Genomic DNA, 21893 nt, shown 5'->3' on the forward strand with positions numbered 1-21893 from the left:
TCTGTGGATCATTTCTATGTGTAAATGTAGGCTTCTGTTCAATATTTTAGGCCTGAGTCAGCTCTCACAATGATTTTTTACAATAGTATAACTCCACTGTGACCCAGGGACACTTTGGTGCCAACTGGCAGAAGGCAGAAGGGGGTGCATAGGGGTTTGAGGATCTCCTGGGTCCGATGTCTACATAGTATGTGCCAAAGGGTGGCATATAAGGTCTCTGCCAAAAGCCAGTAATGCAACAGTCATCCTAATCATTGCAGGATGTATGCATAGATGATATTTAAGGAATTATGTAGCTATACTGAAAACTATGTTCTTAAGGTTTGGGAGTTCAGATAGATCACCAGAAAGTGATAAACAGATTCTGTTTAGGCTGGGGGTAGTAGACACTTCTTTCTCTGGCTGGTCATTGTGTGTTGTGTGACTTACAGTGTAAATCTGTTTGCATTATTGAGCCTGATACTAATGAAGAGATTGAATTCACATGAGAGAAGATCGGGGGGGGGGGGGGGGGGGGAATCAAAAGTAGCAGGGGGGCATCCTGTTTGAATAAAGACTATGAACTTTTGGGGTGTAACTGGGGGTACTGAAGTATACACAGGATCCTTCACCAAGGAGATGAACAGTCAGTGTGTTCTGTCTTTTATGAAAGGCGGGTCAGGGCACAGACGAAAGAGGCTGGAAAATGCTGCAAGGTATTAGCATGGGTGAGCTAAACTCCATTAGCCAAGACAGCATCTTGTTAGTTAAGTCTAGGCTCTAAAAGATGGGTAAAATTTTTATTTTACATTTAATCATTTGTTTCTAATACTTTCACTTGCTACTTCCAGAATCTCTGTACTTTGTTAAATAAACTTCCTTGTTTTCACTATAAATATATCTTTAAGTGCTGTGTGTTACATAAAGGGGTAATCTGATGAGAAAGTGGTAAACTGGTGAATCCTGCTTTTTTGATGTGTACTGCTTAATCTGTGAATTCTGAGTGTCCAGTGGACCAGGGGCTGGGCAGTTCAGAGAGAGGGTTGGGGGTTGGAGTGTGTTTATTGCTAACCTGTTAAAGAACAGTGGAGCCTGTGTAGGGTGAGAGGGGAGTGCTTGTATTGCCCACAGCTTGTGGAGTTGACCCCGTCAGGCACAGACAAGGCTTCCTCTCTCTGAGAGCAGGAGGTTGTGGTGTCTACCATCAGCTTTAATTGCACTTTGATTCTCAATGGAGCACTATTTAGATATTTCTTGCACATGAGATAGCCCCTTCCTGGTATCCACAGTATGCTGTTTCCATTCTTTTTTTAAATGCCTATTCTTAACTCCAGTTTGCTTCTATTGGATTCTGAGTGGGTAGCTGTGATAATAGAGAGATGTGATTTTTATTGCACACAGCTAGGCATGTGGTATGGGTGATTCTCTCCTTAAAAGAAGACTTGCTTTTGATTTTCTTCGCTGGTGCTGTATATTTGATGCTATGGTCCCTTCACTATTCTGCTAAAATTACTGCCAAGGAAGCAGCTCATCAGCATCTTGTGAAATAGTTACACACTCTTCAAAGGTAGCTGTTACCAAAGTATCTGGGCTCTGTTTAATTAAATTTAGGGAGATTAGTTCTTTCAAAGAATAAGAACTCCTCTCTCCTGAGACTTGCGTGGTTTGGCTCTGAGTACCTAGCTGGGGCCATTCCATTACTGAACCTCTGAGCTTGACCCTAGCACTTATAGGGCTTTAGAGATCAGGACAAAGGAATCCAAAACGGAACCAGAGCTACACAAGGATCCCAATGGAAATATGAAGAAATTGAGTGATGTGTTCTTATTGGTTTCCTCACCTGTAAGTGAGCAGTTGCTTATTGAACTTAGCTGTGGCTCCTTCAGGACCCCACAGGACTCTTTCAGGCACGGCTGCTATTTGGGAATACAGAAGAGATCAGTATAGTTCAGCGGGATCCTGAGGTTGTGCAATGCTTTGATAACAAAGGGCAGGCATTCTCTATAAAGTGAGATCAGAATTCCTACTGGATACTCGAAATGCTTCTCTCTGCTTATCAGAATCATGTCGGTCTTACCTGGATAGAATTTGAGCAAGATACATTTCATCCTGCTATACTGCTCCCTTCAGTCATTGAGATAAGTAGATACAATGGACACCCGGGTGCTTACATTTTTAATGGCAGGAATTGGGTCTTTATTTTAGGGCTTCTGTTCTAAAATAAAGAGAATGGCCTACTGTTTAGCACTAAATGCACAGCAAACCCTTTTCATTTTCAACCCGTAGTCTGTACATGTTTTGAGGTAATTGTACGTTCCTCTTTTTTTTTACATTTGCTGCCTGATGGTTAAAAAGATTTTTGGCATGAATGACAGCAAACACTGTATTTAAGAAATGTGTGTATGTATATGGTTTGTATGAAAGATATGATACTGGATATTAAATCTTGTTATATTTAAGAGTAACAAATTTAAACACCTGCAACCCTAGGTTTTGCATGAGTTCTTTGGAATAAGTCATTTAAAACCTACACCTATATTTTAATGCCAAGTAGGAAATCTGAATATTCCTTCTATTTAGAGATTAGAGGTGGTCAGAAAAGATAAGTATTTTGAAAAACAAAAATGTCTTTTAAAAAAAATTAGTGAGCCTCCCAGCCCAGGTCAACAGCTTTGTTCAAGCTCGGGTGGCTAGCCCGAGCCTCCGTTCGTGGCGTAGTGTCCACACTGCTATTTTTAGCTCGCTAGCTCAAGCCTTGCTAGGGTGCATCTGTCTACCTGGTTTGGAAGGCTCGCTTCCCACTGCAGTGTAGACATACCCAAAGTTAGAAAGATTTTTCCTAATATTTAACCTAAATCTCCCTTGCTGCAGATTAAGACTGTTGCTTCTTGTCCTACTTTCAGTGGACATGGGGAATAATTGATCACCGTCCTCTTTATAACAGCCCTTAACATATTTGAAGACTGTTAACAGGACCGCCCTCAGTCACCTTTTCTCAAGACTAACTATGCCCAATTTCTTTAACCTTTCTCATAAGTAAAATTTTCTAAACTTCTTATCATTTTTGTTGCTCTCCTCTGGACTCCATCTAGTTTGTGCACATCTTTCTAAAGTTTGATGCTCAGAATTGGACACAGTACTGCAGCTGAGCACTCACCAGTACTGAATATAGAGCAACAATTATCTACTGTCTGACATATGATGCTACTATTAATACACCTGAGAATATTATCTTTTTTATCAGCTGCTTCACATTGTTGAATCATATTCATTTTGTGACCCACTATAACCCCCAGATACTTTTCAACAGTACTACCACCTAGCCAGTTATTCCCCATTTTGTAGTTGTGCATTTGATTTTTCCATCTTAAGTGTAGATCTGTGCACTTGTCTTTACTGAATTTCATCTTGTTGATTTCAGACCAGTTCTGCAATTTGTCAGGGTTGTTCTGAATTCTAATCCTGTCCTCCAGTGTCTTAGCAATACCTCCCAGCTTGGTGTCATCTGTAAATGCTATTTAAGTATGCTCTCCGCTACTCCATCATCCAAGTCATTAATGAAAATATTGACTAATACGGGACCCAGAACAGAACCCTGCAGGATCCCACCTTTGATCACTATTCTTTGAGTACGGTCTTTCAACCAATTTTGTATCCATTGTATAGTAATTTCATCAAACATTTCTCTAGCTTGCATATGAGAACATCATATATGACTGTGTGAAAAGCCTTGCTAAAACCAGAATATATCATGTCTACTGTTCCCCTCCCCCATTAGCTGGGCAAGTCACCTTTTCAAAGCAGGAAATTAGGTTGGTGTGGCTTGACTTGGGTTTCGACAAATCCATGCTGGCTATTCATTATCACCCTTTTAGCCACTCAGTGCTTGCAAATTGATTAATAATTTGTTTCAGTATCTTCCCAGGTATCAAAGTTAGGCTGATTTATCTGTAATTTCCTCGGTCATCTTTGTTCTCCTTTTTAAAAATAGGCACTATGGTTTCCCTTCTTCAGTCCTCTGGGACCATCACGGGTTCTTGAAGATAATTGCTAAAGTTACAAGATGGCTTCAGCTAGTTCCTTAAGTATTCTAGGATTAATTTCATCAGGTCCTGCATACTTGTCTTACACCCAACTGAGCTACATAGTTTTTTAACATATTCTTTCCCAATTTTGGCTTACAGTCCTTCCCCATTGTTGTTCTTAATGTTAAGTATCAGGTCACCATTAACCTTTTAGTGAAGAAGCAAAATAGACATTAAACACCCGAGCCTTCTTGTTATCAATTATTAGCTCTCCTTCTCCTCTCAGTAGAGGCCCTATGTTTTTCTTCATACTTCTCTTGCTCCTAATATATTGATAGAACCTCTTCTTATTGCCTTTTATGGTCCTTGCTATGTGTAATTCATTTTGTCCCTACATGCTTGTGCTATTCTTTTGTACTCCTCCTTAGCAATTTCCACTTTTTGTAGGATTCCCTTTTCAGATAATTAAAGCGCTCCTGATGAAGCCACAGTCTTATCTTCTTACTATTTGCATGACTACATGATCTTAATTTATTAACTCAGCTGCCATACATTTTTCCCTCCTGAAATCCATAATCTTGTGTATGTGACACTACTGCCAGGCACCTGGTTTGGGCTCAGGTGAAAAGTAAGCTGTTGTTGCAGATGAACTTCTAAGAAGAAACATTTTGTTTATCTGATTATGAAGTATGACGAACAAAGGAGGATAATATCCATATAGTTTACCATGAAATGTCAATTGCAATTCAAAAAATCAACATCAGCTGTATTTTGTAACTGGACTGTCGTGTATAAATGTTTAACATTCATAGGGCTGCAATGTTAGCCAGTTGACCTACTTGATACATCTTTTTGACATGGGTAATAGTTACAGCTTGGAATACAGATGCATTGCAGCCCTGGAATCTTAAATACCCACCTGTTCTGCATGGTGAATTCCATTGATTAACATTTTGCGTTTAAAAAAAAAAAAAAGGAAAATCCATCTTTTCAGCAGAACAGGTGTACTTTTAAGTACTAGGACTGTACTAGTGTCAGGACAAGGCAAGGGGAATGCCTTTTCAGGAAGCAGCTGATTCTAGACACAGATATAAATAGAATCATTGAGCTGGAACTTGGGAGGTCATCTAGTCCAGTCCCCTGCACTCGTGGCAGGACTAAGTATTACCTAGACCAGGGGTTGGCAACCTTTCAGAAGTGGAGTGCCAAGTCTTCATTTATTCACGCTAATTTAAGGTTTCGCGTGCCGGTCATACATTTTAATGTTTTTAGAAGGTCTCTTTCTATAAGTCTATAATATATAACTAAACTATTGTTGTATGTAAAGTAAATAAGGTTTCTAAAATGTTTAAGAAGCTTCATTTAAAATTAAATTAAAATGCAGAGCCCCCCGGACCGGTGGCCAGGACCCGGGCAGTGTGAGTGCCACTGAAAATCAGCTCGCGTGCCGCCTTCGGCACGCGTGCCATAGGTTGCCTACCCCTGACCTAGACCATCCCTGACAGGTGTTTGTCTAACCTGCTCTTAAAAATCTCCAATGATGGAGACGCCACAACCTCCCTAGGCAATTTATTCCAGTGCTTAACCACCCTCACAGGAAATTTTTCCTAATGTCCACCTTAAACCCCCCTTGCTGCAATTTAAGCCCATTGCTTCTTGTTCTATCCTCAGAAGTTAAGAAAAACAATTTTTCTTCCTCCTCCTTGTAACTACCTTTTATGTACTTGAAAACTGTTATCATGTCCCCTCTCTGTCTTCTCTTTTCCGGACTAAACAAACCCAATTTTTTCAATCTTCCCTCATGTTTTTGTTGCTCTTCTCTGGACTCTCTCCAATTTGTCCACATCCTTCCTGAAATGTGGCACCCACAACTGGACACAATATTCCAGTTGAGGCCTAATCAGTGTGGAGTACAGCGGAAGAATTACTTTTATTTATTTATTTTTAAAGTTAATCTCCTCTTATAACAATGAATTTAAGCTAGTTTAGTGTTTGGAATGTGTTCGCCTACTCTTGGTGTGTATGTTTTATAAGGAAATTCTTAAATGTTTGATACCAGGAAAGCATTTTGCATGAATTCAGATTCATGCACTTATAGGAATATTAACAACAAAGGCATTAATAAATGGTGTGCACTAAGCTAAAAATACATTTCTTACCTCTTTTGTATAAATTCAAAGACTAACATATTAATTCACAGTATGTTCAAGATATAGAACTCTCAAATATATACACTAATCTATCAGAAAAATTTTATGTGTACCCATTTTACAGCCCCGAGAAGTATCTATTCTTGTATTCCAAAAGTGGGCTCCTCAAAATGTGAGATGTAAACTTGAGCTGTATCTCAATTTAATAAATTAATTTTGTTTTTGTGCTGTGTCAGAAAAGTTAAGTAATCCATTGCTTTTTCCTAGTTTCTCCCCAATCACTATCATACATTTCCCTGCCCCACTCTCCAGTCTTTGAAGCTGATAATAACTAACTTGGGTGAGAGACAGTGGGTAATGTACATGCAGAGAAAAAGTCAAATTTTAAATTCAGCACAGATTTCTACCTCTTGGAGATTCTACAGACTAACATAGCAATTGTTTTTTCTGCTCCTTTATTGGCTGGCTAGCTGTACTGTAGAATCTAGTTATGTATACCTCTCTCTGGTTATCCATTCTGCGTGAGTGCAGCATCATGACATCCCCAAACACCTAGCAATGACATTACTATTATGCAGATGACAACTCTGCTGGAATCTAATGTCAAGGTGTGTGGGTGTGTGTGTGTATGTGTGTGTGTGTGTGTGTGTGTGTGTGGTTTGTGTGCTGAACAGAAAAGACATGAACACTTTTAAACTGTTTAAATATTTAAGGCATATTTTAAACAAAAAAACCTTCTGTCTCTCCACCTTTCTTTGGGACAACAGTATTTTTATCCCCTAGCTATTTGGAAACCACACTTTTCTTGTGGTTTTACAGATTCCAGAAAAACAAACAGAGAATGACCATGGATTTAATTGAAGTATGTCTTTCCATTGCTTCACTATTTTAAAATGTGTGAAAGTCTTATCCATGAGCCATCACATAGCTCAGTACATAAAATTAATTTGACCTAATTACCGTTTGTTTTTAAGGTGTACACATACCACACTACTTAAAACCATACTGCACATCTTCAGAGTGAAAGAAGCATTTCAGGAAAGCGGGAGCTATTAAAAATGTTTCTCAGTTGGTGATTGTGCTTCTTTGGAAGCAAACACTTCACTTGGGCGGGGGACTGTCCTGTGGTGGATAGAAAATCTTTTTATATGCTGCCTTAGCTTTGGCTTGCAGTGAAGTGAAAATTTTGTAAGGAAAGTGCTGTTTCAGTAGCCTGCAAAGGATAGAACTTTCAGGCTTCTTTCAAGGAGAGAGGTACTATAAATTTCATTACATAAATAACTCTCTTCCTCATCAGAAACAAAAACAATCCTTTACAATAGTTTCAGAAGCATTTTGTTTCAGGATAAATTTACTTTCACCTTCTCTAAAACTAAAGCTGTGCAACAATTGGAAAGATGTAATACACCTCTACCCCGATATAACGCGACCTGATATAATGCAGTAAAGCAGTGCTCCGGGGGGGGGCTGCGCACTCCGGTGGATCAAAGCAAGTTCGATATAATGCAGTTTCACCTATAACGCGATAAGATTTTTTGGCTCCCGAGGACAGCGTTATATCGAGGTAGAGGTGTATGTTAATACTGCTAAGTAACTGAAGATGGAAGTATGAGATTAGATTCTTTGAACGATGCTGCTGCAGCTGATGAGACTTGGTTTTTCATGGCCAGCCGAAACACTGTTTGTAAACTTGAAGGGGAGTGTGTGTGTGTGTGTGTGTGTGTGTGTGATTTGATCCCATCTCTAATTAAAATAGGTTCCAAAGACTGATTTAAACCTCCAGCCCCAAAGAAGTTTAGAACTAGGAGCATTAATATTTTAAACTTAATTTTGATCCCTAATTTGCTCTGGTGCATCTGTTTTGTGTGTAAGATTACTTATCCTGATCTAGCTAAAGGTTTTGTGTTGAACCTAGTCCCGTGAAATAGGATCTGAAATCTTGGCCCTGCTTACATTGATGGGGGTTTATCTATTGACTTCAATGAAGCCAAGATTTTTTTTTTCTTCTAGTTCTGAATGCTATCCAGGCTTTGGACTCAGTCTGATCTTCTAGCAAGTGATCAAATGTTTCCAAAGTTGTCTAGTGTTAGGATAAAGAAATTTAAATTAAAAGCAATGAAATTAGAGTGGATGTTATGAAATATCATAGCAGAATGCACAAATGATACTTAGAACAATCTTCAAATTGTTGTCACGAACAGAGGACTGTAATTTTGGGTAGGAATAAATAGGAAGAGCGATAATCTCCTAAACAACTAACATCCTTATTCATATTTCCCTTGAAATACAACAGAAGTAAATGATTTGACTATACACAGAATAATCTTTAAATGGAACATTTTCCCTCATGGTGTTAGTGGAACTTTAAGTTCTTATTTGATGTTTTAAATAGGTTTCCTTGGACTTGTGGTGTGTTACATGATGTTGTTTATGACATACTGCCATCTGGTGGCTTTTTATTTAAAGTTGCAGTATATACATGTTAAAAACTGTTTAAAAGAATGTTGTTTAGGCAAACCACTCAAAAGTTATGAAATACTGGTTTTATGAATGCCCGTGCAGACTTAATTTTGGCTCTGTGTGTCCACCCTGAATGAGGCAGGGGTCCTGCAGGGAAAAAAGTGTGAGATCACATAATGAAAAACTGTATCTTAATGTAGAAGGATGCAGACTTAAAGTTACACAGGCAACTATACTGGCATTTCCTAATTTTTTAAATGCTTCATTTAGCTATATATATATATATATATATATAAAATGTAATTTACTTTGTGAACCCACTGTTAGGTTTAAAAAAAATCTTCATACAAATATAATTTTCATGTTGACAGTCTCTTTCTATTGTGGGATCTACCCTTAAAGAGTATGCATTTTTTGTTTCTTTGCAGCTTGATCATATATTATCCCCTCCATCTATGCTGTTTCGGAAATCCAGCAACCCTGAAGTCTCTTCTGGCCCTGGAAAGTCATTTAAGTTTAAAAGACAGCTGAGTGAAGATGGAAGACCGTTTAGAAGAGGAAGCCTTGGAGGAGCTTTGACTGGTGAGCATAGGAGGCCTGAAAACTAAAAGCAGAGTTGATCTGTTTGGACCTGATTTCCCTGAAGGTCTTACAGTGCCATGTAGCATCGTGCACACACATCTGGCCTCATTTATCTAAGGTGTTTTTCTCCCTTTCAAACCCCTCAATGATTTTTTTTTTTTAAGTGTGAAAAGACTGGGACCAGCCATTAGCTGAGTTACTCTCTGTGAGCTACAGCAGAAATCTTAACACCGAAGCCAGAGTTTTCAAAAGTTCTCAACCCCTAGTAGCTCTTAATTGTTCTCAGTGAAAGCTACAGAGTGCTGAACGCTTCTGAAATTTGACTACATTGTTTAAGAGCCTAAATGGGAGCTATTGATTGCAGAGCTCTTTTGAAAATCGGGCTTTAGAGTCCACAAAATGAATATGAAAAAGTCAAGTCCAGCTAGGCAAAATTTTTTTATAATGACGACCCAGATAATGATAGGCCTGTCAGCCTGGCATAGCCCCTGGGCCATATAATGGAGTGGCTGATACAGGTTTGTATTAATAAAGAATTAAAGGAGGGTAATGTTGTTAATGCAAATCAGCATGGGAAATACATCTGGTCAAACTTACTTAATATTTTTTTTTAATGAGATTACAGGTTTGGTTGATAAAGGTTATAATGTTATAATATTGTTAGACTTCTGTAAGGTGTTTGGCCACATGACACTTGGATTAAAAAACTAGAATGACATAAAATTAACATGGCACACAAATGTATTAAAAACTGGCTAACTGATAGCTCTAAAAATGTAAACAAGGAATAGTCATCAAGGGTGCATTTCCAGAGGCATCCAGCAGGGATTGGTTCTTGGCCCTGTGCTATTCAGCATTTTATCAATGACCTGGAAGAAAGCAAAATGATTACTGATAAATTTTGCAAATAACACAAAAATTGGGAGAGCGGTAAATAATGAACAGGGCAGATCCCTGGGTACGTCTATACTTACCTCCGGGTCCGGCGGTAAGCAATCAATCTTCTGGGATCGATTTATCGCGTTTTGTCTAGACGCGATAAATCGATCCCGGAAGTGCTCGCCGTCGACGCCGGTACTCCTGCTCCGCGAGAGGAATACGCGGAGTCGACGGCGGAGCCTGCCTACCGCGTCTGGACCCGCAGTAAGTTCGAAATAAGGTACTTCGACTTCAGCTACGTTATTCACGTAGCTGAAGTTGCATATCTTAGTTCGAAGTGGGGGGTTAGTGTGGACCAGGCCACTGATTCAGAGTGATCTGTATTGCTTGGTAAACTGGAGCAAGCAAACAATATGTATTTTAATACAGCTAAATGTAAATATATACATCTAGGAACAAAATAATGTAGAATGGGGGAACTCTATACCGGGAAGCAGTGAGTCTGAAAAAGATCTGGGGTGTGTGGTGGATAATAAGCTGAGTATGAGCTTCCAATGTGACTCTGCCCAAAAGATGCAGAAACATGGGAATCTCGGGTAGGAGTAGAGAGTTTATTTTCCCTCTGTATTGACACTGGTGAGACTGCTATTGGAATACTGTGTCCAATTCTGGTGCCCACAAGTCAAGAAGGATGTTGATAAAATGGAGAGGGTTCAGAGAAGAGCCATGAGAATGATTAAAGGATTAGAAAACATGCTTTATAGATAGTGATAGACTCAGAGCTCAGTCTCTTTATCTTACAAAGAGAAATTTAAGGGATGACTTGATTAAAGTTTATAAGCACTTACATGGAGAACAAATATTTAATAGTGCCAACCTAGCATACAAATATGTAACACGATCTAATGGCTGGAAGTTGAAGCTCTACAAATTTAGACTGGAAATAAGGCATATTATTACAGTGAGAAAAATTGAAACAGTTTACTAAGGGTCATGGTGGATTTTCCCTCACTGACCATTTTAAAATCAAGATTGGATGTTTTTCTAAAAGATCTGCTCTAGGAATTATTTTGGGGAAGTTCTGTGACCTGTAATATACAACAGGTCAGACTAAATTAGGACAGTGGTCCTTTTCTGGCCTTGGTATCTGTGAATGAAATCTGCTAATTTTGATTAATGCAATTCAATTTTTCTAGCTCCTCTGACTTTGTAACTTATCAAACAGCTCTGATCCTCCTTATATACCTGTTTAACTTATTACTGTGAGTTGTCGCATCACTTTTCAGCTAGACTACTCACCATAATAAACACATGGCTCAGAGCCTTACTGTGTCCATTCAAGTTCATATGGTTCGTCTATGTCAAAAATTCAGAGATGAAATTCAGATTAGAGAATGAGTGTCACATTAATATTAAAAAATGTAAAATGAAAATCTACGCACCTCTAAATATATACTATTTTAATGGTGGTATTTTTTGGCTAATAATGAAAATTAATGTCACAATGGATTGAAAAAATGACCTGAGCTGTCAGTTAGTGCTTCCCTCTTGGTGCCAATTCCAGCATTTTAAAATTTTAGTATTTATTCTACTTTTCACACCATTTTTTTTTCTATTTTTTCCTGTAACTTCGGTTTTGTCCAGTGAGGCTGACAAACCTAAAAAGAATCCAGAAATTGGCAGTGACTACACAGTACAACCCAATTTATCTGACCCTCTCCACATTTACCAAATAACCAGGACTCTTAGGCCATAGGCAGACAATCTCTCCTGTGGACATTAGATGGCGCTGCAGCATTTCATTTTCCCATTCTCCAGTTTATCCGGAGTTTTGAATATCTGGTCTGGCCCCGGTCCCAATTAGACCGATAAACGGGGTTCTACTGTATGTTAATCATTAGATTAGAAGCAACTGGAACATTCCAAGGGTACAATCTCTATGTATACTTGGTAGAAAATAATGTGAAACACTACACTGGCTCTTAAATTATATGAGGGAAAAGATAGATAGACCCTACTACAGTGGAAAGTCTCTTTCATCAGAATATTAAAACAAACGTGATTTAAGTTTCATTGGTATAAACAATACCATGTTCTTTGTGAGTCCTCTCTCATCAGGAGTTCTTTTATTGATCTTTGTAATATAAATTGTGTTTTCATGTTTTAATAGGTTTTAGTGACAGAGAAGTGTTTTTGTATCACACTTATTTGTAAGCTTAATCTGCAGTACAGGTGTGCATTATATCCAGCTTTTCCTGGTAAAAGCTACTCTATAGACTGGTTCAATTGACTTAACTGATGCTTTCTGAAACTAGAGGTAGCCATATGCTAGTTGTGATTTCAGCAGATGCTTTTTGCCCTATAAACTAGAATAATGGTATTTGTGAATCAGATTTTCCCTCTTTCCAGAGGAGTAAGGGGCTAGTCAGCATAACACAGCTGTGAAATAAACCTACTGTGCCACTGTAAATGTGCTGGTCTCTAACACGGTTTTTGAATTTCTGTTGGTCCTTCAAAAATGAAACAGACATACATTTTGTCTGCTTGCAATGTGTGATAAATAGCTTTAAAGTGAGGATTTGGGAACACTGAGTAATAGTATTTAACTGCTTCATTACTAATGCACTTTCCATTAATTGAATACCCTAGAGGCTTTAGGCCCTTACAATGGCTTATACATCTTAATAGCTTTCATGATGCTGATCAATTAAATCTAAATCACTATGGCTTCAGAAATTTCTTAACATTATTTTTTAGGACTGTCTGAACTTTCACAAATCAACTTGTATCAGTGTATATCAAAAACATTTACAAGCATTCTTACAACTGCCCTGCGAGATAGGGTTGATCATTTCAGTGTTACTTCGTGCTCTCCCATTTACTTGTATCCACCTATTGTCTCGTTATATATTCTAGGTTATATGGTCTTTGGGGCCAGACATTCTTTGTTGTCCATGTGTATTGTGCCTAGAACAATCCTTGATTTGGAGCTCCTAGTTGCTACCACAATACCAATAATAAAAATCAGGGTATGCATTTTAGAGACAGCTAAAGTGAGGCATGTCAGGAGTCCTGACACTGTCTTATGCCTGAAATTGTTCAGTTTTTAATTGAGGACTAACATTTTTTTCTCTAATTTCTGGTTCAGGATCAGTGCTTGGGAAAAGGTACTTGTACTGAATACATTTGGTTCACCAAAGTGTGCCTAGACTTATCAGTTGGAAAGAAATTTAACCTTTAAAAATCACATAAATCTGATTACTGTCTTGCTTTATTCCCAGTTTTTATTCCATTAAGTTTTTATTAGTGGCCACTTGGCTGAGAACCACTAGCACAGCAGTAGAAATCACTAGTTTGGAAGCAGTTTGGAATACCAACTTCCAAATACAGTAGTATAAAGCATAAGCTGCAATTCTAGCAGTTGAAGGTGTCGCCTGCTAAAATGATGTAAAGAATTCAAGTGGCGGTGAGGAGGGGAGAGCAGGAGGGAAAGATGTTAACTAGAATAACGTTCTAAGTCAGTCTGGGTGGTTTTTTGACCCAGGACTTTGCCAGGGCTGCATCATTCAGAGCCCCGTTGGCTGGGTGGGCTGTTGATCCTGTGGGTCTATATGTGTCACGTGCCAATGCTTCCCTTGCACAATCGGCACAAGGAACCTCCTCAGCACTGGGAACTTGTTAAGCACTGTCTTCTTTATTGCTGTCGGTGCCATCGGTGTTACTGTGGCGGTATTCGGCACTCACTGCCTTCCATGTGGCACCATCAGTCACCTTGATATTGCTGCTGACTTCAGGGTCAATACCACTTCCAGCACCGGAAATGACGGAGGCATACTCAGGGCTATCAGCACCAGTTCCCTCTTCATCTTTGGCTATGGATGAGTCAGACTGGTTACTTGCACCCTCCGGATTGGCTCCAACTTTATCCTGTGAAGCTTCGGACTCCTCGGCGTCTAGGGCAGGATCTTCCTCTTTTTGCTCTCCATTGCCTGTCCTGCATCAGGGGCTGTTCATGGAGTGTTATGGGTACCAGGATTGGCGCGCGTCTCGCGGTTGGGACACGAGCCCTGTAGCTCAGGGTCCAGTAGCCACCAATGTGCTATTCATATTAGTGGCCTCCTTGGAACTGATGGATGCTCCTCACTCATAGAGACCCCACTCCTCATCTTGCTCTAAGGTGAGATTACTGGCCAGGTCTTTTGTGATGACCGTCAGTCTGCCACAGGCCCGAGCACTGGTGAACCTTCGCCTTATGGAGTCTCCAGAGTCGTCCTGTCCAGGTCTGTCAGTCCTGGAGCAGGATCCTGCTTTGGCACAGTTAACTGCTTAATCTTCTACCCTGGATGAGTCTGTAGAGCCTGGCTCTTACTCTTCTTCGGTATTGGAGGATTTCAAGGCATACCAGGGTCTTTTGCAGTACAGGGCGGCTTCCCTGGGTATTCAAGCAGAGTTCCTGCAGGAGAATACCCATAAGTTGTTGGATATCCTGCAGCCATTTGCCCTGGGAAAGTAACCCTTCCTGTTAGTGATGCGTTCCTAGAACCTGTTAAGGTTCTCTGTAGCACACCGACTTTGGTACCGTCTACTGTGAAGCACATGCAGAAATGGCACTTCATTCTGGTGAAGGGATTTGAGGGGGTCAAATTCTCTGGTTGTAACCACAGTGAATGATAGAGCCTGGCAGGGCAGATTTAAGTCCACTTCCATGGAGAAGGACTCTAAATGGATGGACCTGGGGGTAGGAAGATTTATATTTCTTCTTCCTTGCAGCTGCACATTGCTAACCAGCAGGTGTTGCTGTCCAAATGATGACATAAACTGGATGGCTGTGTTTAAGTTTGCAGACCAGCTACCTGAAGCCTCAAGAAGGACTTTCGGGCATTTATCATCGAAGGCTGCTTGGTGGTGAAGACTTCGTTGCAGTCTGTTTTGGACATTGTGGATACTTTGGCCAGAGTGATGGCCTCGGCAGTGACCATGAGAAGGGGGTCCTGGTTGCAGAATTCAGGCACACGTCCCTATGTGCAGCAGGCCATACAGGATTTGCCCTTTGACAGCCAAGTGCTTTTTTGGACAAGATGGATGAGACTCCGCATTCCTTCAAGAACTCTAGGGTACCCTATGGTGCTTGGGGATGTGATGTATACACTAGCAGTGCGGAGGCACCAGTATGGTGGTCAGCAGCAACAGTGCTGTCTGCAGCTCACATTTGGGCAGCCTTTCCTTCCCTCGATGCATGTCACGCTTTTCTGGACTGTATTGGGGCTCGGTGGTTCAGATACTTACTGACAACATTACTGTATCACAAAATGTATCATGTGAACAGATAAGGGCAATCTGCCAAGAGGCAATCCGGTTGTGGCAGTTCTGCATTGAGGAGAGTATCACTCCGATAGCCGACCACTTGCCCAGGGTCCAGAATCATCTTGTGGAGAACATGTGCCTGAACATCTCAAAGCTAACCACCGCTCCCAGGGGAGAACATGTCAATCAGGCCTTGCACAGGAGACATTAATTTTTTGTGTGAACTCAAATGTTCTAAACTAATATTTAAACAATTAAAATCTGATTTTAAATTATTTTTTTAAAGTCAACTCTTTTTGGACAAAGCAATATATTTTGTCCTTGTCTTAGTGAGAACCTAAATGTATTTAAATAAACAAATAAACAAACAAAAAAACACCCTGGCTTTTAAATTGGCTTCTTAAAAATTCCAGTGGCGTGGAGATTGGAGCTTTAAAACTTGTTTCTGATCAGGGGGAAAAATGGTTAATTTAAAAGCTGCTTTTCTGCAGTGGCTGGTTTTCCTGAGCTGCAATAACTTCAAAGGGTTGCCTACAATCAGAGGGTTTGGGGATTGTTAGTATCAACAGAGCTTCTGCAGGCTTTAGTCTGCTGTGTTCAGAGACATTTAAATGGAATTCATAGCAGAAAATAGTACATTTCTGTCTTTTTTTCCATAGGTGTGTCAGTATGATAGAGGTTAATGTGGCTAACCAGTCCCAACATGCAAACTAAGATGTGTTTAACTTCCTTGCTCCATTGTTCATCAGGCTAATGTACCATAGTGATTTATCATAAAATTATTTAACAGATGTTTTTGTTCAGTTTGTCCATTTGCTCTAATGAGACATTACCTTTCTACTTTACCCTTAAGATTCAATTACATGCCATTGTCGGGGGTTTAAATTCTGTGTTGTATTGTGAGTAATTCCATGATCTTCCTATGCTGTCCTGTTAGAGAGCTCCATCACTTCTACTCTGCAGTTCCTTCTCAAGTACTGAGAAACCTCTGTGTTGCTGTACACAGCTATGGGTGCTATTCTTCCCCACTGATGCTGAGGGGAGATGTTCAGTGTTTTGAGAGTAAACTTTTTCATTTTCCTTCAAATATTATCTTATGCAACTGCCTTGCTTGCTTAGATGCTTTTTTATTTGTAAGTTTATTATTTCATGTATTGGTCCTAATATAGAGTAGATATGTTAAAAGATCTAATTATTAGCATAAGAACATAAGAATGGCCGTACTGGGTCAGACCAAAGGTCCATCTAGCCTAGTATCCTGTCTACCGACAGTGACAATGCCAGGTGCCCCAGAGGGAGTGGACCTAACAGGCAATGATCAAGTGATCTCTCTCCTGCCATCCATCTCCATCCTCTGACAAACAGAGGCTAGGGATACTCTTCCTTACCCATCCTGGCTTAACCACCATGAATTTATCCAGTTCTCTTTTAAACGCTGTTATAGTCCTACCCTTCACAACCTCCTCAGGTAAGGAGTTCCACAAGTTGACTGTGCACTGCGTGAAGAAGAACTTCCTTGTATTTGTTTTAAACCTGCTGCCTATTAATTTCATTTGGTGACCCCTAGTTCTTGTATTATGGGAATAAGTAAATAACTTTTCCTTATCCACTTTCTCCACATCACTCACGATTTTATATACCTCTATCATATCCCCCCTTAGTCGCCTCTTTTTCAAGCTGAAGAGTCCTAACCTCTTTAATCTCTCCTCATATGGGACCCGTTCCAAACCCCTAATCATTTTAGTTGCCCTTTTCTGAATCTTTTCTAGTGCCAGTATATCTTTTTTGAGATGAGACCACATCTATATGCACTATTTGAGATGTGGGCGTACCATCAATTTATATAAGGGCAATAATATATTCTCAGTCTTATTCTCTATCCCCTTTTTAATGATTCCTAACATCCTGTTTGCTTTTTTGACCGCCTCTGCACACTGAGTGGACATCTTCAGAGAACTATCCACGATGACTCCAAGATCTTTTTCCTGACTTGTTGTAGCTAAATTAGCCCCCATCATGTTGTATGTATAGTTGGGGTTATTTTTTCCAATGTGCATTACTTTACATTTATCCACATTAAATTTCATTTGCCATTTTGTTGCCCAATCACTTAGTTTTGTGAGATCTTTTTGAAGTTTGTCAGTCTGCTTTGGTCTTAACTATCTTGAGCAGATTAGTATCATCTGCAAACTTTGCCACCTCACTGTTTACCCCTTTCTCCAGATCATTTATGAATAAGTTGAATAGGATTGGTCCGAGGACTGACCCTTGTGGAACACCACTAGTTACCCCTCTCCATTCTGAGAATTTACCATTAATTCCTACCCTTTGTTCCCTGTCTTTTAACCAGTTCTCAGTCCATGAAAGGACCTTCCCTTTTATCCCATGACAGCTTAATTTACTTAAGAGCCTTTGGTGAGGGACCTTGTCAAAGGCTTTCTGGAAATCTAAGTACACTATGTCCACTGGATCCCCCTTGTCCACATGTTTGTTGACCCCTTCAAAGAACTCTAATAGATTAGTAAGACACGATTTCCCTTTACAGAAACCATGTTGACTATTGCTCAACAGTTTGTTTTTCTATGTGTCTGACAATTTTATTCTTAACTATTGTTTCGACTAATTTGCCTGGTACCGACGTTAGACTTACCGGTCTGTAATTGCCGGGATCACCTCTAGAGCCCTTTTTAAATATTGGTGTTACATTAGCTAAAAAGCTAATTGGTGTTACATTAGCAGAAAAAGAACATTTAAGTTCTTTCTTTCTTGGTTAGCAGCTGTAATGCTCTTTGCTTTCAGTGTTTCAGAGAACCCATTATAATTCTATCCTTTTTAATTAGCCAAGTTCTCTGTTGTTTAGATGGTGGGGAGATCAACTGTAGGTAGACATGAGCCGCAACTTAATTATTGAGAAGTAATGCAGACATTTCTTTACATACTAACAATACTTGGCACATATATTATAGCATCTTTCTTCCAAGGATATCAAAGCATTGTACAATAATTAAGCTTCACTATTACCCAATGGAATGAAAAGCATGAATTTGAGATGGGTAACTCAAACCTGCCAGGTATAGCTTATTTTGTGTGACACTTGTGCATTTTGCAAGCCTTCTCATGCCTGTTTAGGCAAAATGTCTCGTTAGAGAGAAGCACTCTCCACATAGTCTTTGGCCTCTGTGACGGTGCATGGAACTGGGAGCTAGAAGATTATGGTTTCTGATGGTACTTCTACTGGTAGATGTTCAATATATCTGTGCAGTTCACAGCTCTCTGCTGTTGGACTGGTTGTTACATTGCTACCAAGTAGGCAGGCAACCGTCATTGATCCACTTTACAAATAGGTAACTGAGAGGTCGTGAGAAGTGACTTCGGAGAACTCAGCTCTCTGATACAACCTACGGCTTATTCACTTTGGCACATTCGTTTTAAAAGGCAGTGTGGCTATCGATGTGCTTGGCTATGCTGTCCTGAACTATTCTTCTACACACTAGACCAAACTCTGCCAGAGCCAGGAATAGAGCACAGTAATCCTGATTCCCAGTATCCCACTGTTATGTCAGAAACTTCAGTGATAGCATTTTGACCATGTTTTTCTGGTGTTAGTGCTTCCCAAGCAATGTAGAAAGGAGAAATGGATACTATTCCCTTCTGTGCACCATCAGAATTGTTTACTGCGCCCAACTATGGTACCAATTAATTATTCTTGTACAGCTCACTGAAGGCAGTGGAGTTGCATAGATGTCACTGGGGATATAGTGTGAAGACAATGGGGTGGTACAGGTTCTGGAGCCAGAAGTAGGCTTGCACAGTCTTAATTACTGGGCATGATGCATGGAAGGCACAGTAATCTATTTGCGAACTAAACAAGACTTGAGTATGACTGCAAACTTTTATCTTGTGTTTTGGTTTTTTAGGCATTAATGTAGGGTTTTTTTCAATTCTATATGTGCTTGAGCAAGGGCATATCCCAAATGACTTTCACCTTACTAAGGCACTGAATGTGTGCAAACCTAGATCTTTATTCAGGTTAGTCTGTGTCCTTTTTTCACATTTTCAGTCAGCACTCCCTGACAGTAGCTGGAGGGGTATCATTTATCCTGCTGCTGGGAGAAGATGACAGACTCACTTTCAGAGAGTACAGGCATTCAGTTGTAAAGGGAGAGAGAATTCAGTAGTAAGGCAAACCACAACCCAGAAACCCATTCCAAGGACTGTCAGGCACTTACTAAGGCACTCTCTTGGTTTGTGTTGAACTGTTTCCAGTAGCAGCAGAGAGGGAGGAGGTAGAAGGAATTTTACGTGTTGTGTAATGACAAACTGAAAATAAAACTGATTTTATGTATACAATATTTAAAAAGCTGTATGCAGACAAAGTAAATACATTCTGCCATGAAGTATAAATATTTATAATTTTAGAAAGTGTTTTTGATGCACTAATGATGTTAGCTTGCATTTGTCATTTGTCACTTTCAGTTGTGGTTCAGGTCTTTAATCAGCCCTTATAGTCAGGGATAAATTTATTTTCCTGTGTGCCCCTAGTTAGATAATCACCCCCTTCTTTGACGTTAGTATGTCTGGATCCTGCATCAGATCAGAAATTAGAGCAGAAGAAACTGTATGCCTGTCTCATTATTTTGCTTTTAACTCCTCCATTGCTGCTTAATTGTGCTTGTGTCAACAAAAAGCTTGAAGGTTACTATTGAGATCAAAGCATACTAAAGCAGCACCAGCAGAATATCTGATTATCATCTAATAACAAAGGGTTCTTACTAAACATGACTCCCAAAAGATGGGGAAGAATTGGGTTTAAACCCCCTTTAGCTGCTTTATGATATGTAAAGATGGCCTGAAAGTTATTTAAATCCTCCCCCCTCTCTGATTATTATTATTTTTTTTTTTATTAGAAACCAAGGTCTCATTTACATTGTTTCCTGGAGGACTCTGTAGATTACTTGAAAGTGGTAAGGTGATGCCATGCAAATGAAATCTGACTAATTGAGAATGTCTAAAATTCTGCTGCTTCTTCGGGTAGTGCCCCTATGGGTGCTTCACTCCAGGTGCACATGCACCTTTGTTAAGAGATTTTTAGATAGCAGTGCCTGTTCAAACCACACATGTCCCACTCAGCCCTTGTGCCCCTCACCGTGGCTATCTAGCATTGTGTGGGCAAATCACCTTCAATTCCTTCTCAACCACCTTGGCCTTAGCAGAGTCTCATTGAGCTTACCTCAAATGTGATCCCTCTCTTAGTATACTAAGCAGTTTAGTTTCTTCTAGTTATACTTAGAATAGTGGTGATAGTAGTTTTAGCTTAAAAAAATCTTAAAATTTACATAGCAGTTTTTTTTTCTTGTTTTATGGATCATTGTCCTTGTGGTAGTTTCTTCCCTCCTAGGGGCTTTATATTGCTGGGAGGGCATACCCAGTTCTCCTGGGTTTAAATGCTGCTCGGAGGCTGTCCTGGTGAGTGACTGGCACCACTGACATATCTGTTGTCTCAGGGACACTCACATTCCCCAGAAGTGCAACTTTTGTCTGGTGTTAAAATCTAGGGCCAGAAAGAACTGGGATATTAAACTCTCTCTCCTCATGATGGAGAGCTCTCTCTGCCCAGCTTCTGATGCAGGCCAGAAGACCCTCTCTTTAAGCTGGTCTCTGAAAAAGTCAGCCTCTCAACCACTTCAGTGTTACACTCTCCTAGGGCGTCTAAGAGGAAGAGCCAAGAATCCTCTCATAAAGACTCTGAAGTATGGACCTCGAGCCCTCCAGGTAGGGAATCTACCTTTAAAAAAAGCACGGTCGCCGAATGAATTAGCGATTTCAGCACCCACCAGTCACCAACCTGGTACCCATGAGGCTGCAGTTTCCCCAGGTACTGAGAGAGTCACTAACCCAAAGACTCTAAGGTTTTGGGCTCTGACAAATCATTGGTGATGTCAGGGATCGAAGTGGCAAGAAGAGGTCTATCTCTTCTCACTCAGAACCAAAGAAGACCAGTCTGACACTTGCATCCTTCGAGGAGTGTCCAGTAAGTCTACAGTACTGTCAGCTTCCTCTGCCATGATCACCTCTGCCCAGGCTGCTGCCACAGTACTGACAACTCTCTCGCTACCATAGGAGTTCCAATTTCCTTGAGACCTTGTGGTGTCTGAAAAGCCTGACTCACTGTTGTTTGGTACCAACCCGTTCTCAGTTCTAAGCACCAGTTTTGGCAGGGTGGTCAAGGTTCTGAGTTACCATCCCCCGGCAGGCCAGCTGCAATGATTCCTGTGCCTTCCTTGCTTTGGTGACCACTTCCACCACTTTCAGCAGGCTTGAGAACTTATTACTATGGAAAAGTGGGTTTTGGAGATCATATTCATGTGATATGCTGTTGACTTTTCCCCCCTCCTGCCGTCCAGTCCCCCTTTTCCTCTCCCTCTTCAGGGACCCCCTCTTATGAACACCTTCTAAAGCAAGAAATAGGCTCTCTCCTACACGTGGGTGCTATAAAACCAGCTCCTGTGCAACA

At 40.2% G+C, this 21893-nt stretch overlaps 1 protein-coding gene across 1 annotated transcript in view; it reads left to right on the forward strand.

The window, feature by feature from the left end:
* Positions 1 to 21893, forward strand: part of MAST4 (microtubule associated serine/threonine kinase family member 4) — a 438694-nt gene that overhangs the window by 91755 nt on the left and 325046 nt on the right. Inside the window, exon 2 of the mRNA XM_065406852.1 lies at positions 9043 to 9196. Within this exon, the coding sequence (XP_065262924.1) occupies positions 9043 to 9196 (154 nt within the window). The remainder of the gene's footprint in view (positions 1 to 9042; positions 9197 to 21893) is intronic.

The sequence above is a fragment of the Emys orbicularis genome, chromosome 6, assembly GCF_028017835.1.
Source record: "Emys orbicularis isolate rEmyOrb1 chromosome 6, rEmyOrb1.hap1, whole genome shotgun sequence".
Lineage (NCBI taxonomy): Eukaryota > Metazoa > Chordata > Testudines > Emydidae > Emys > Emys orbicularis.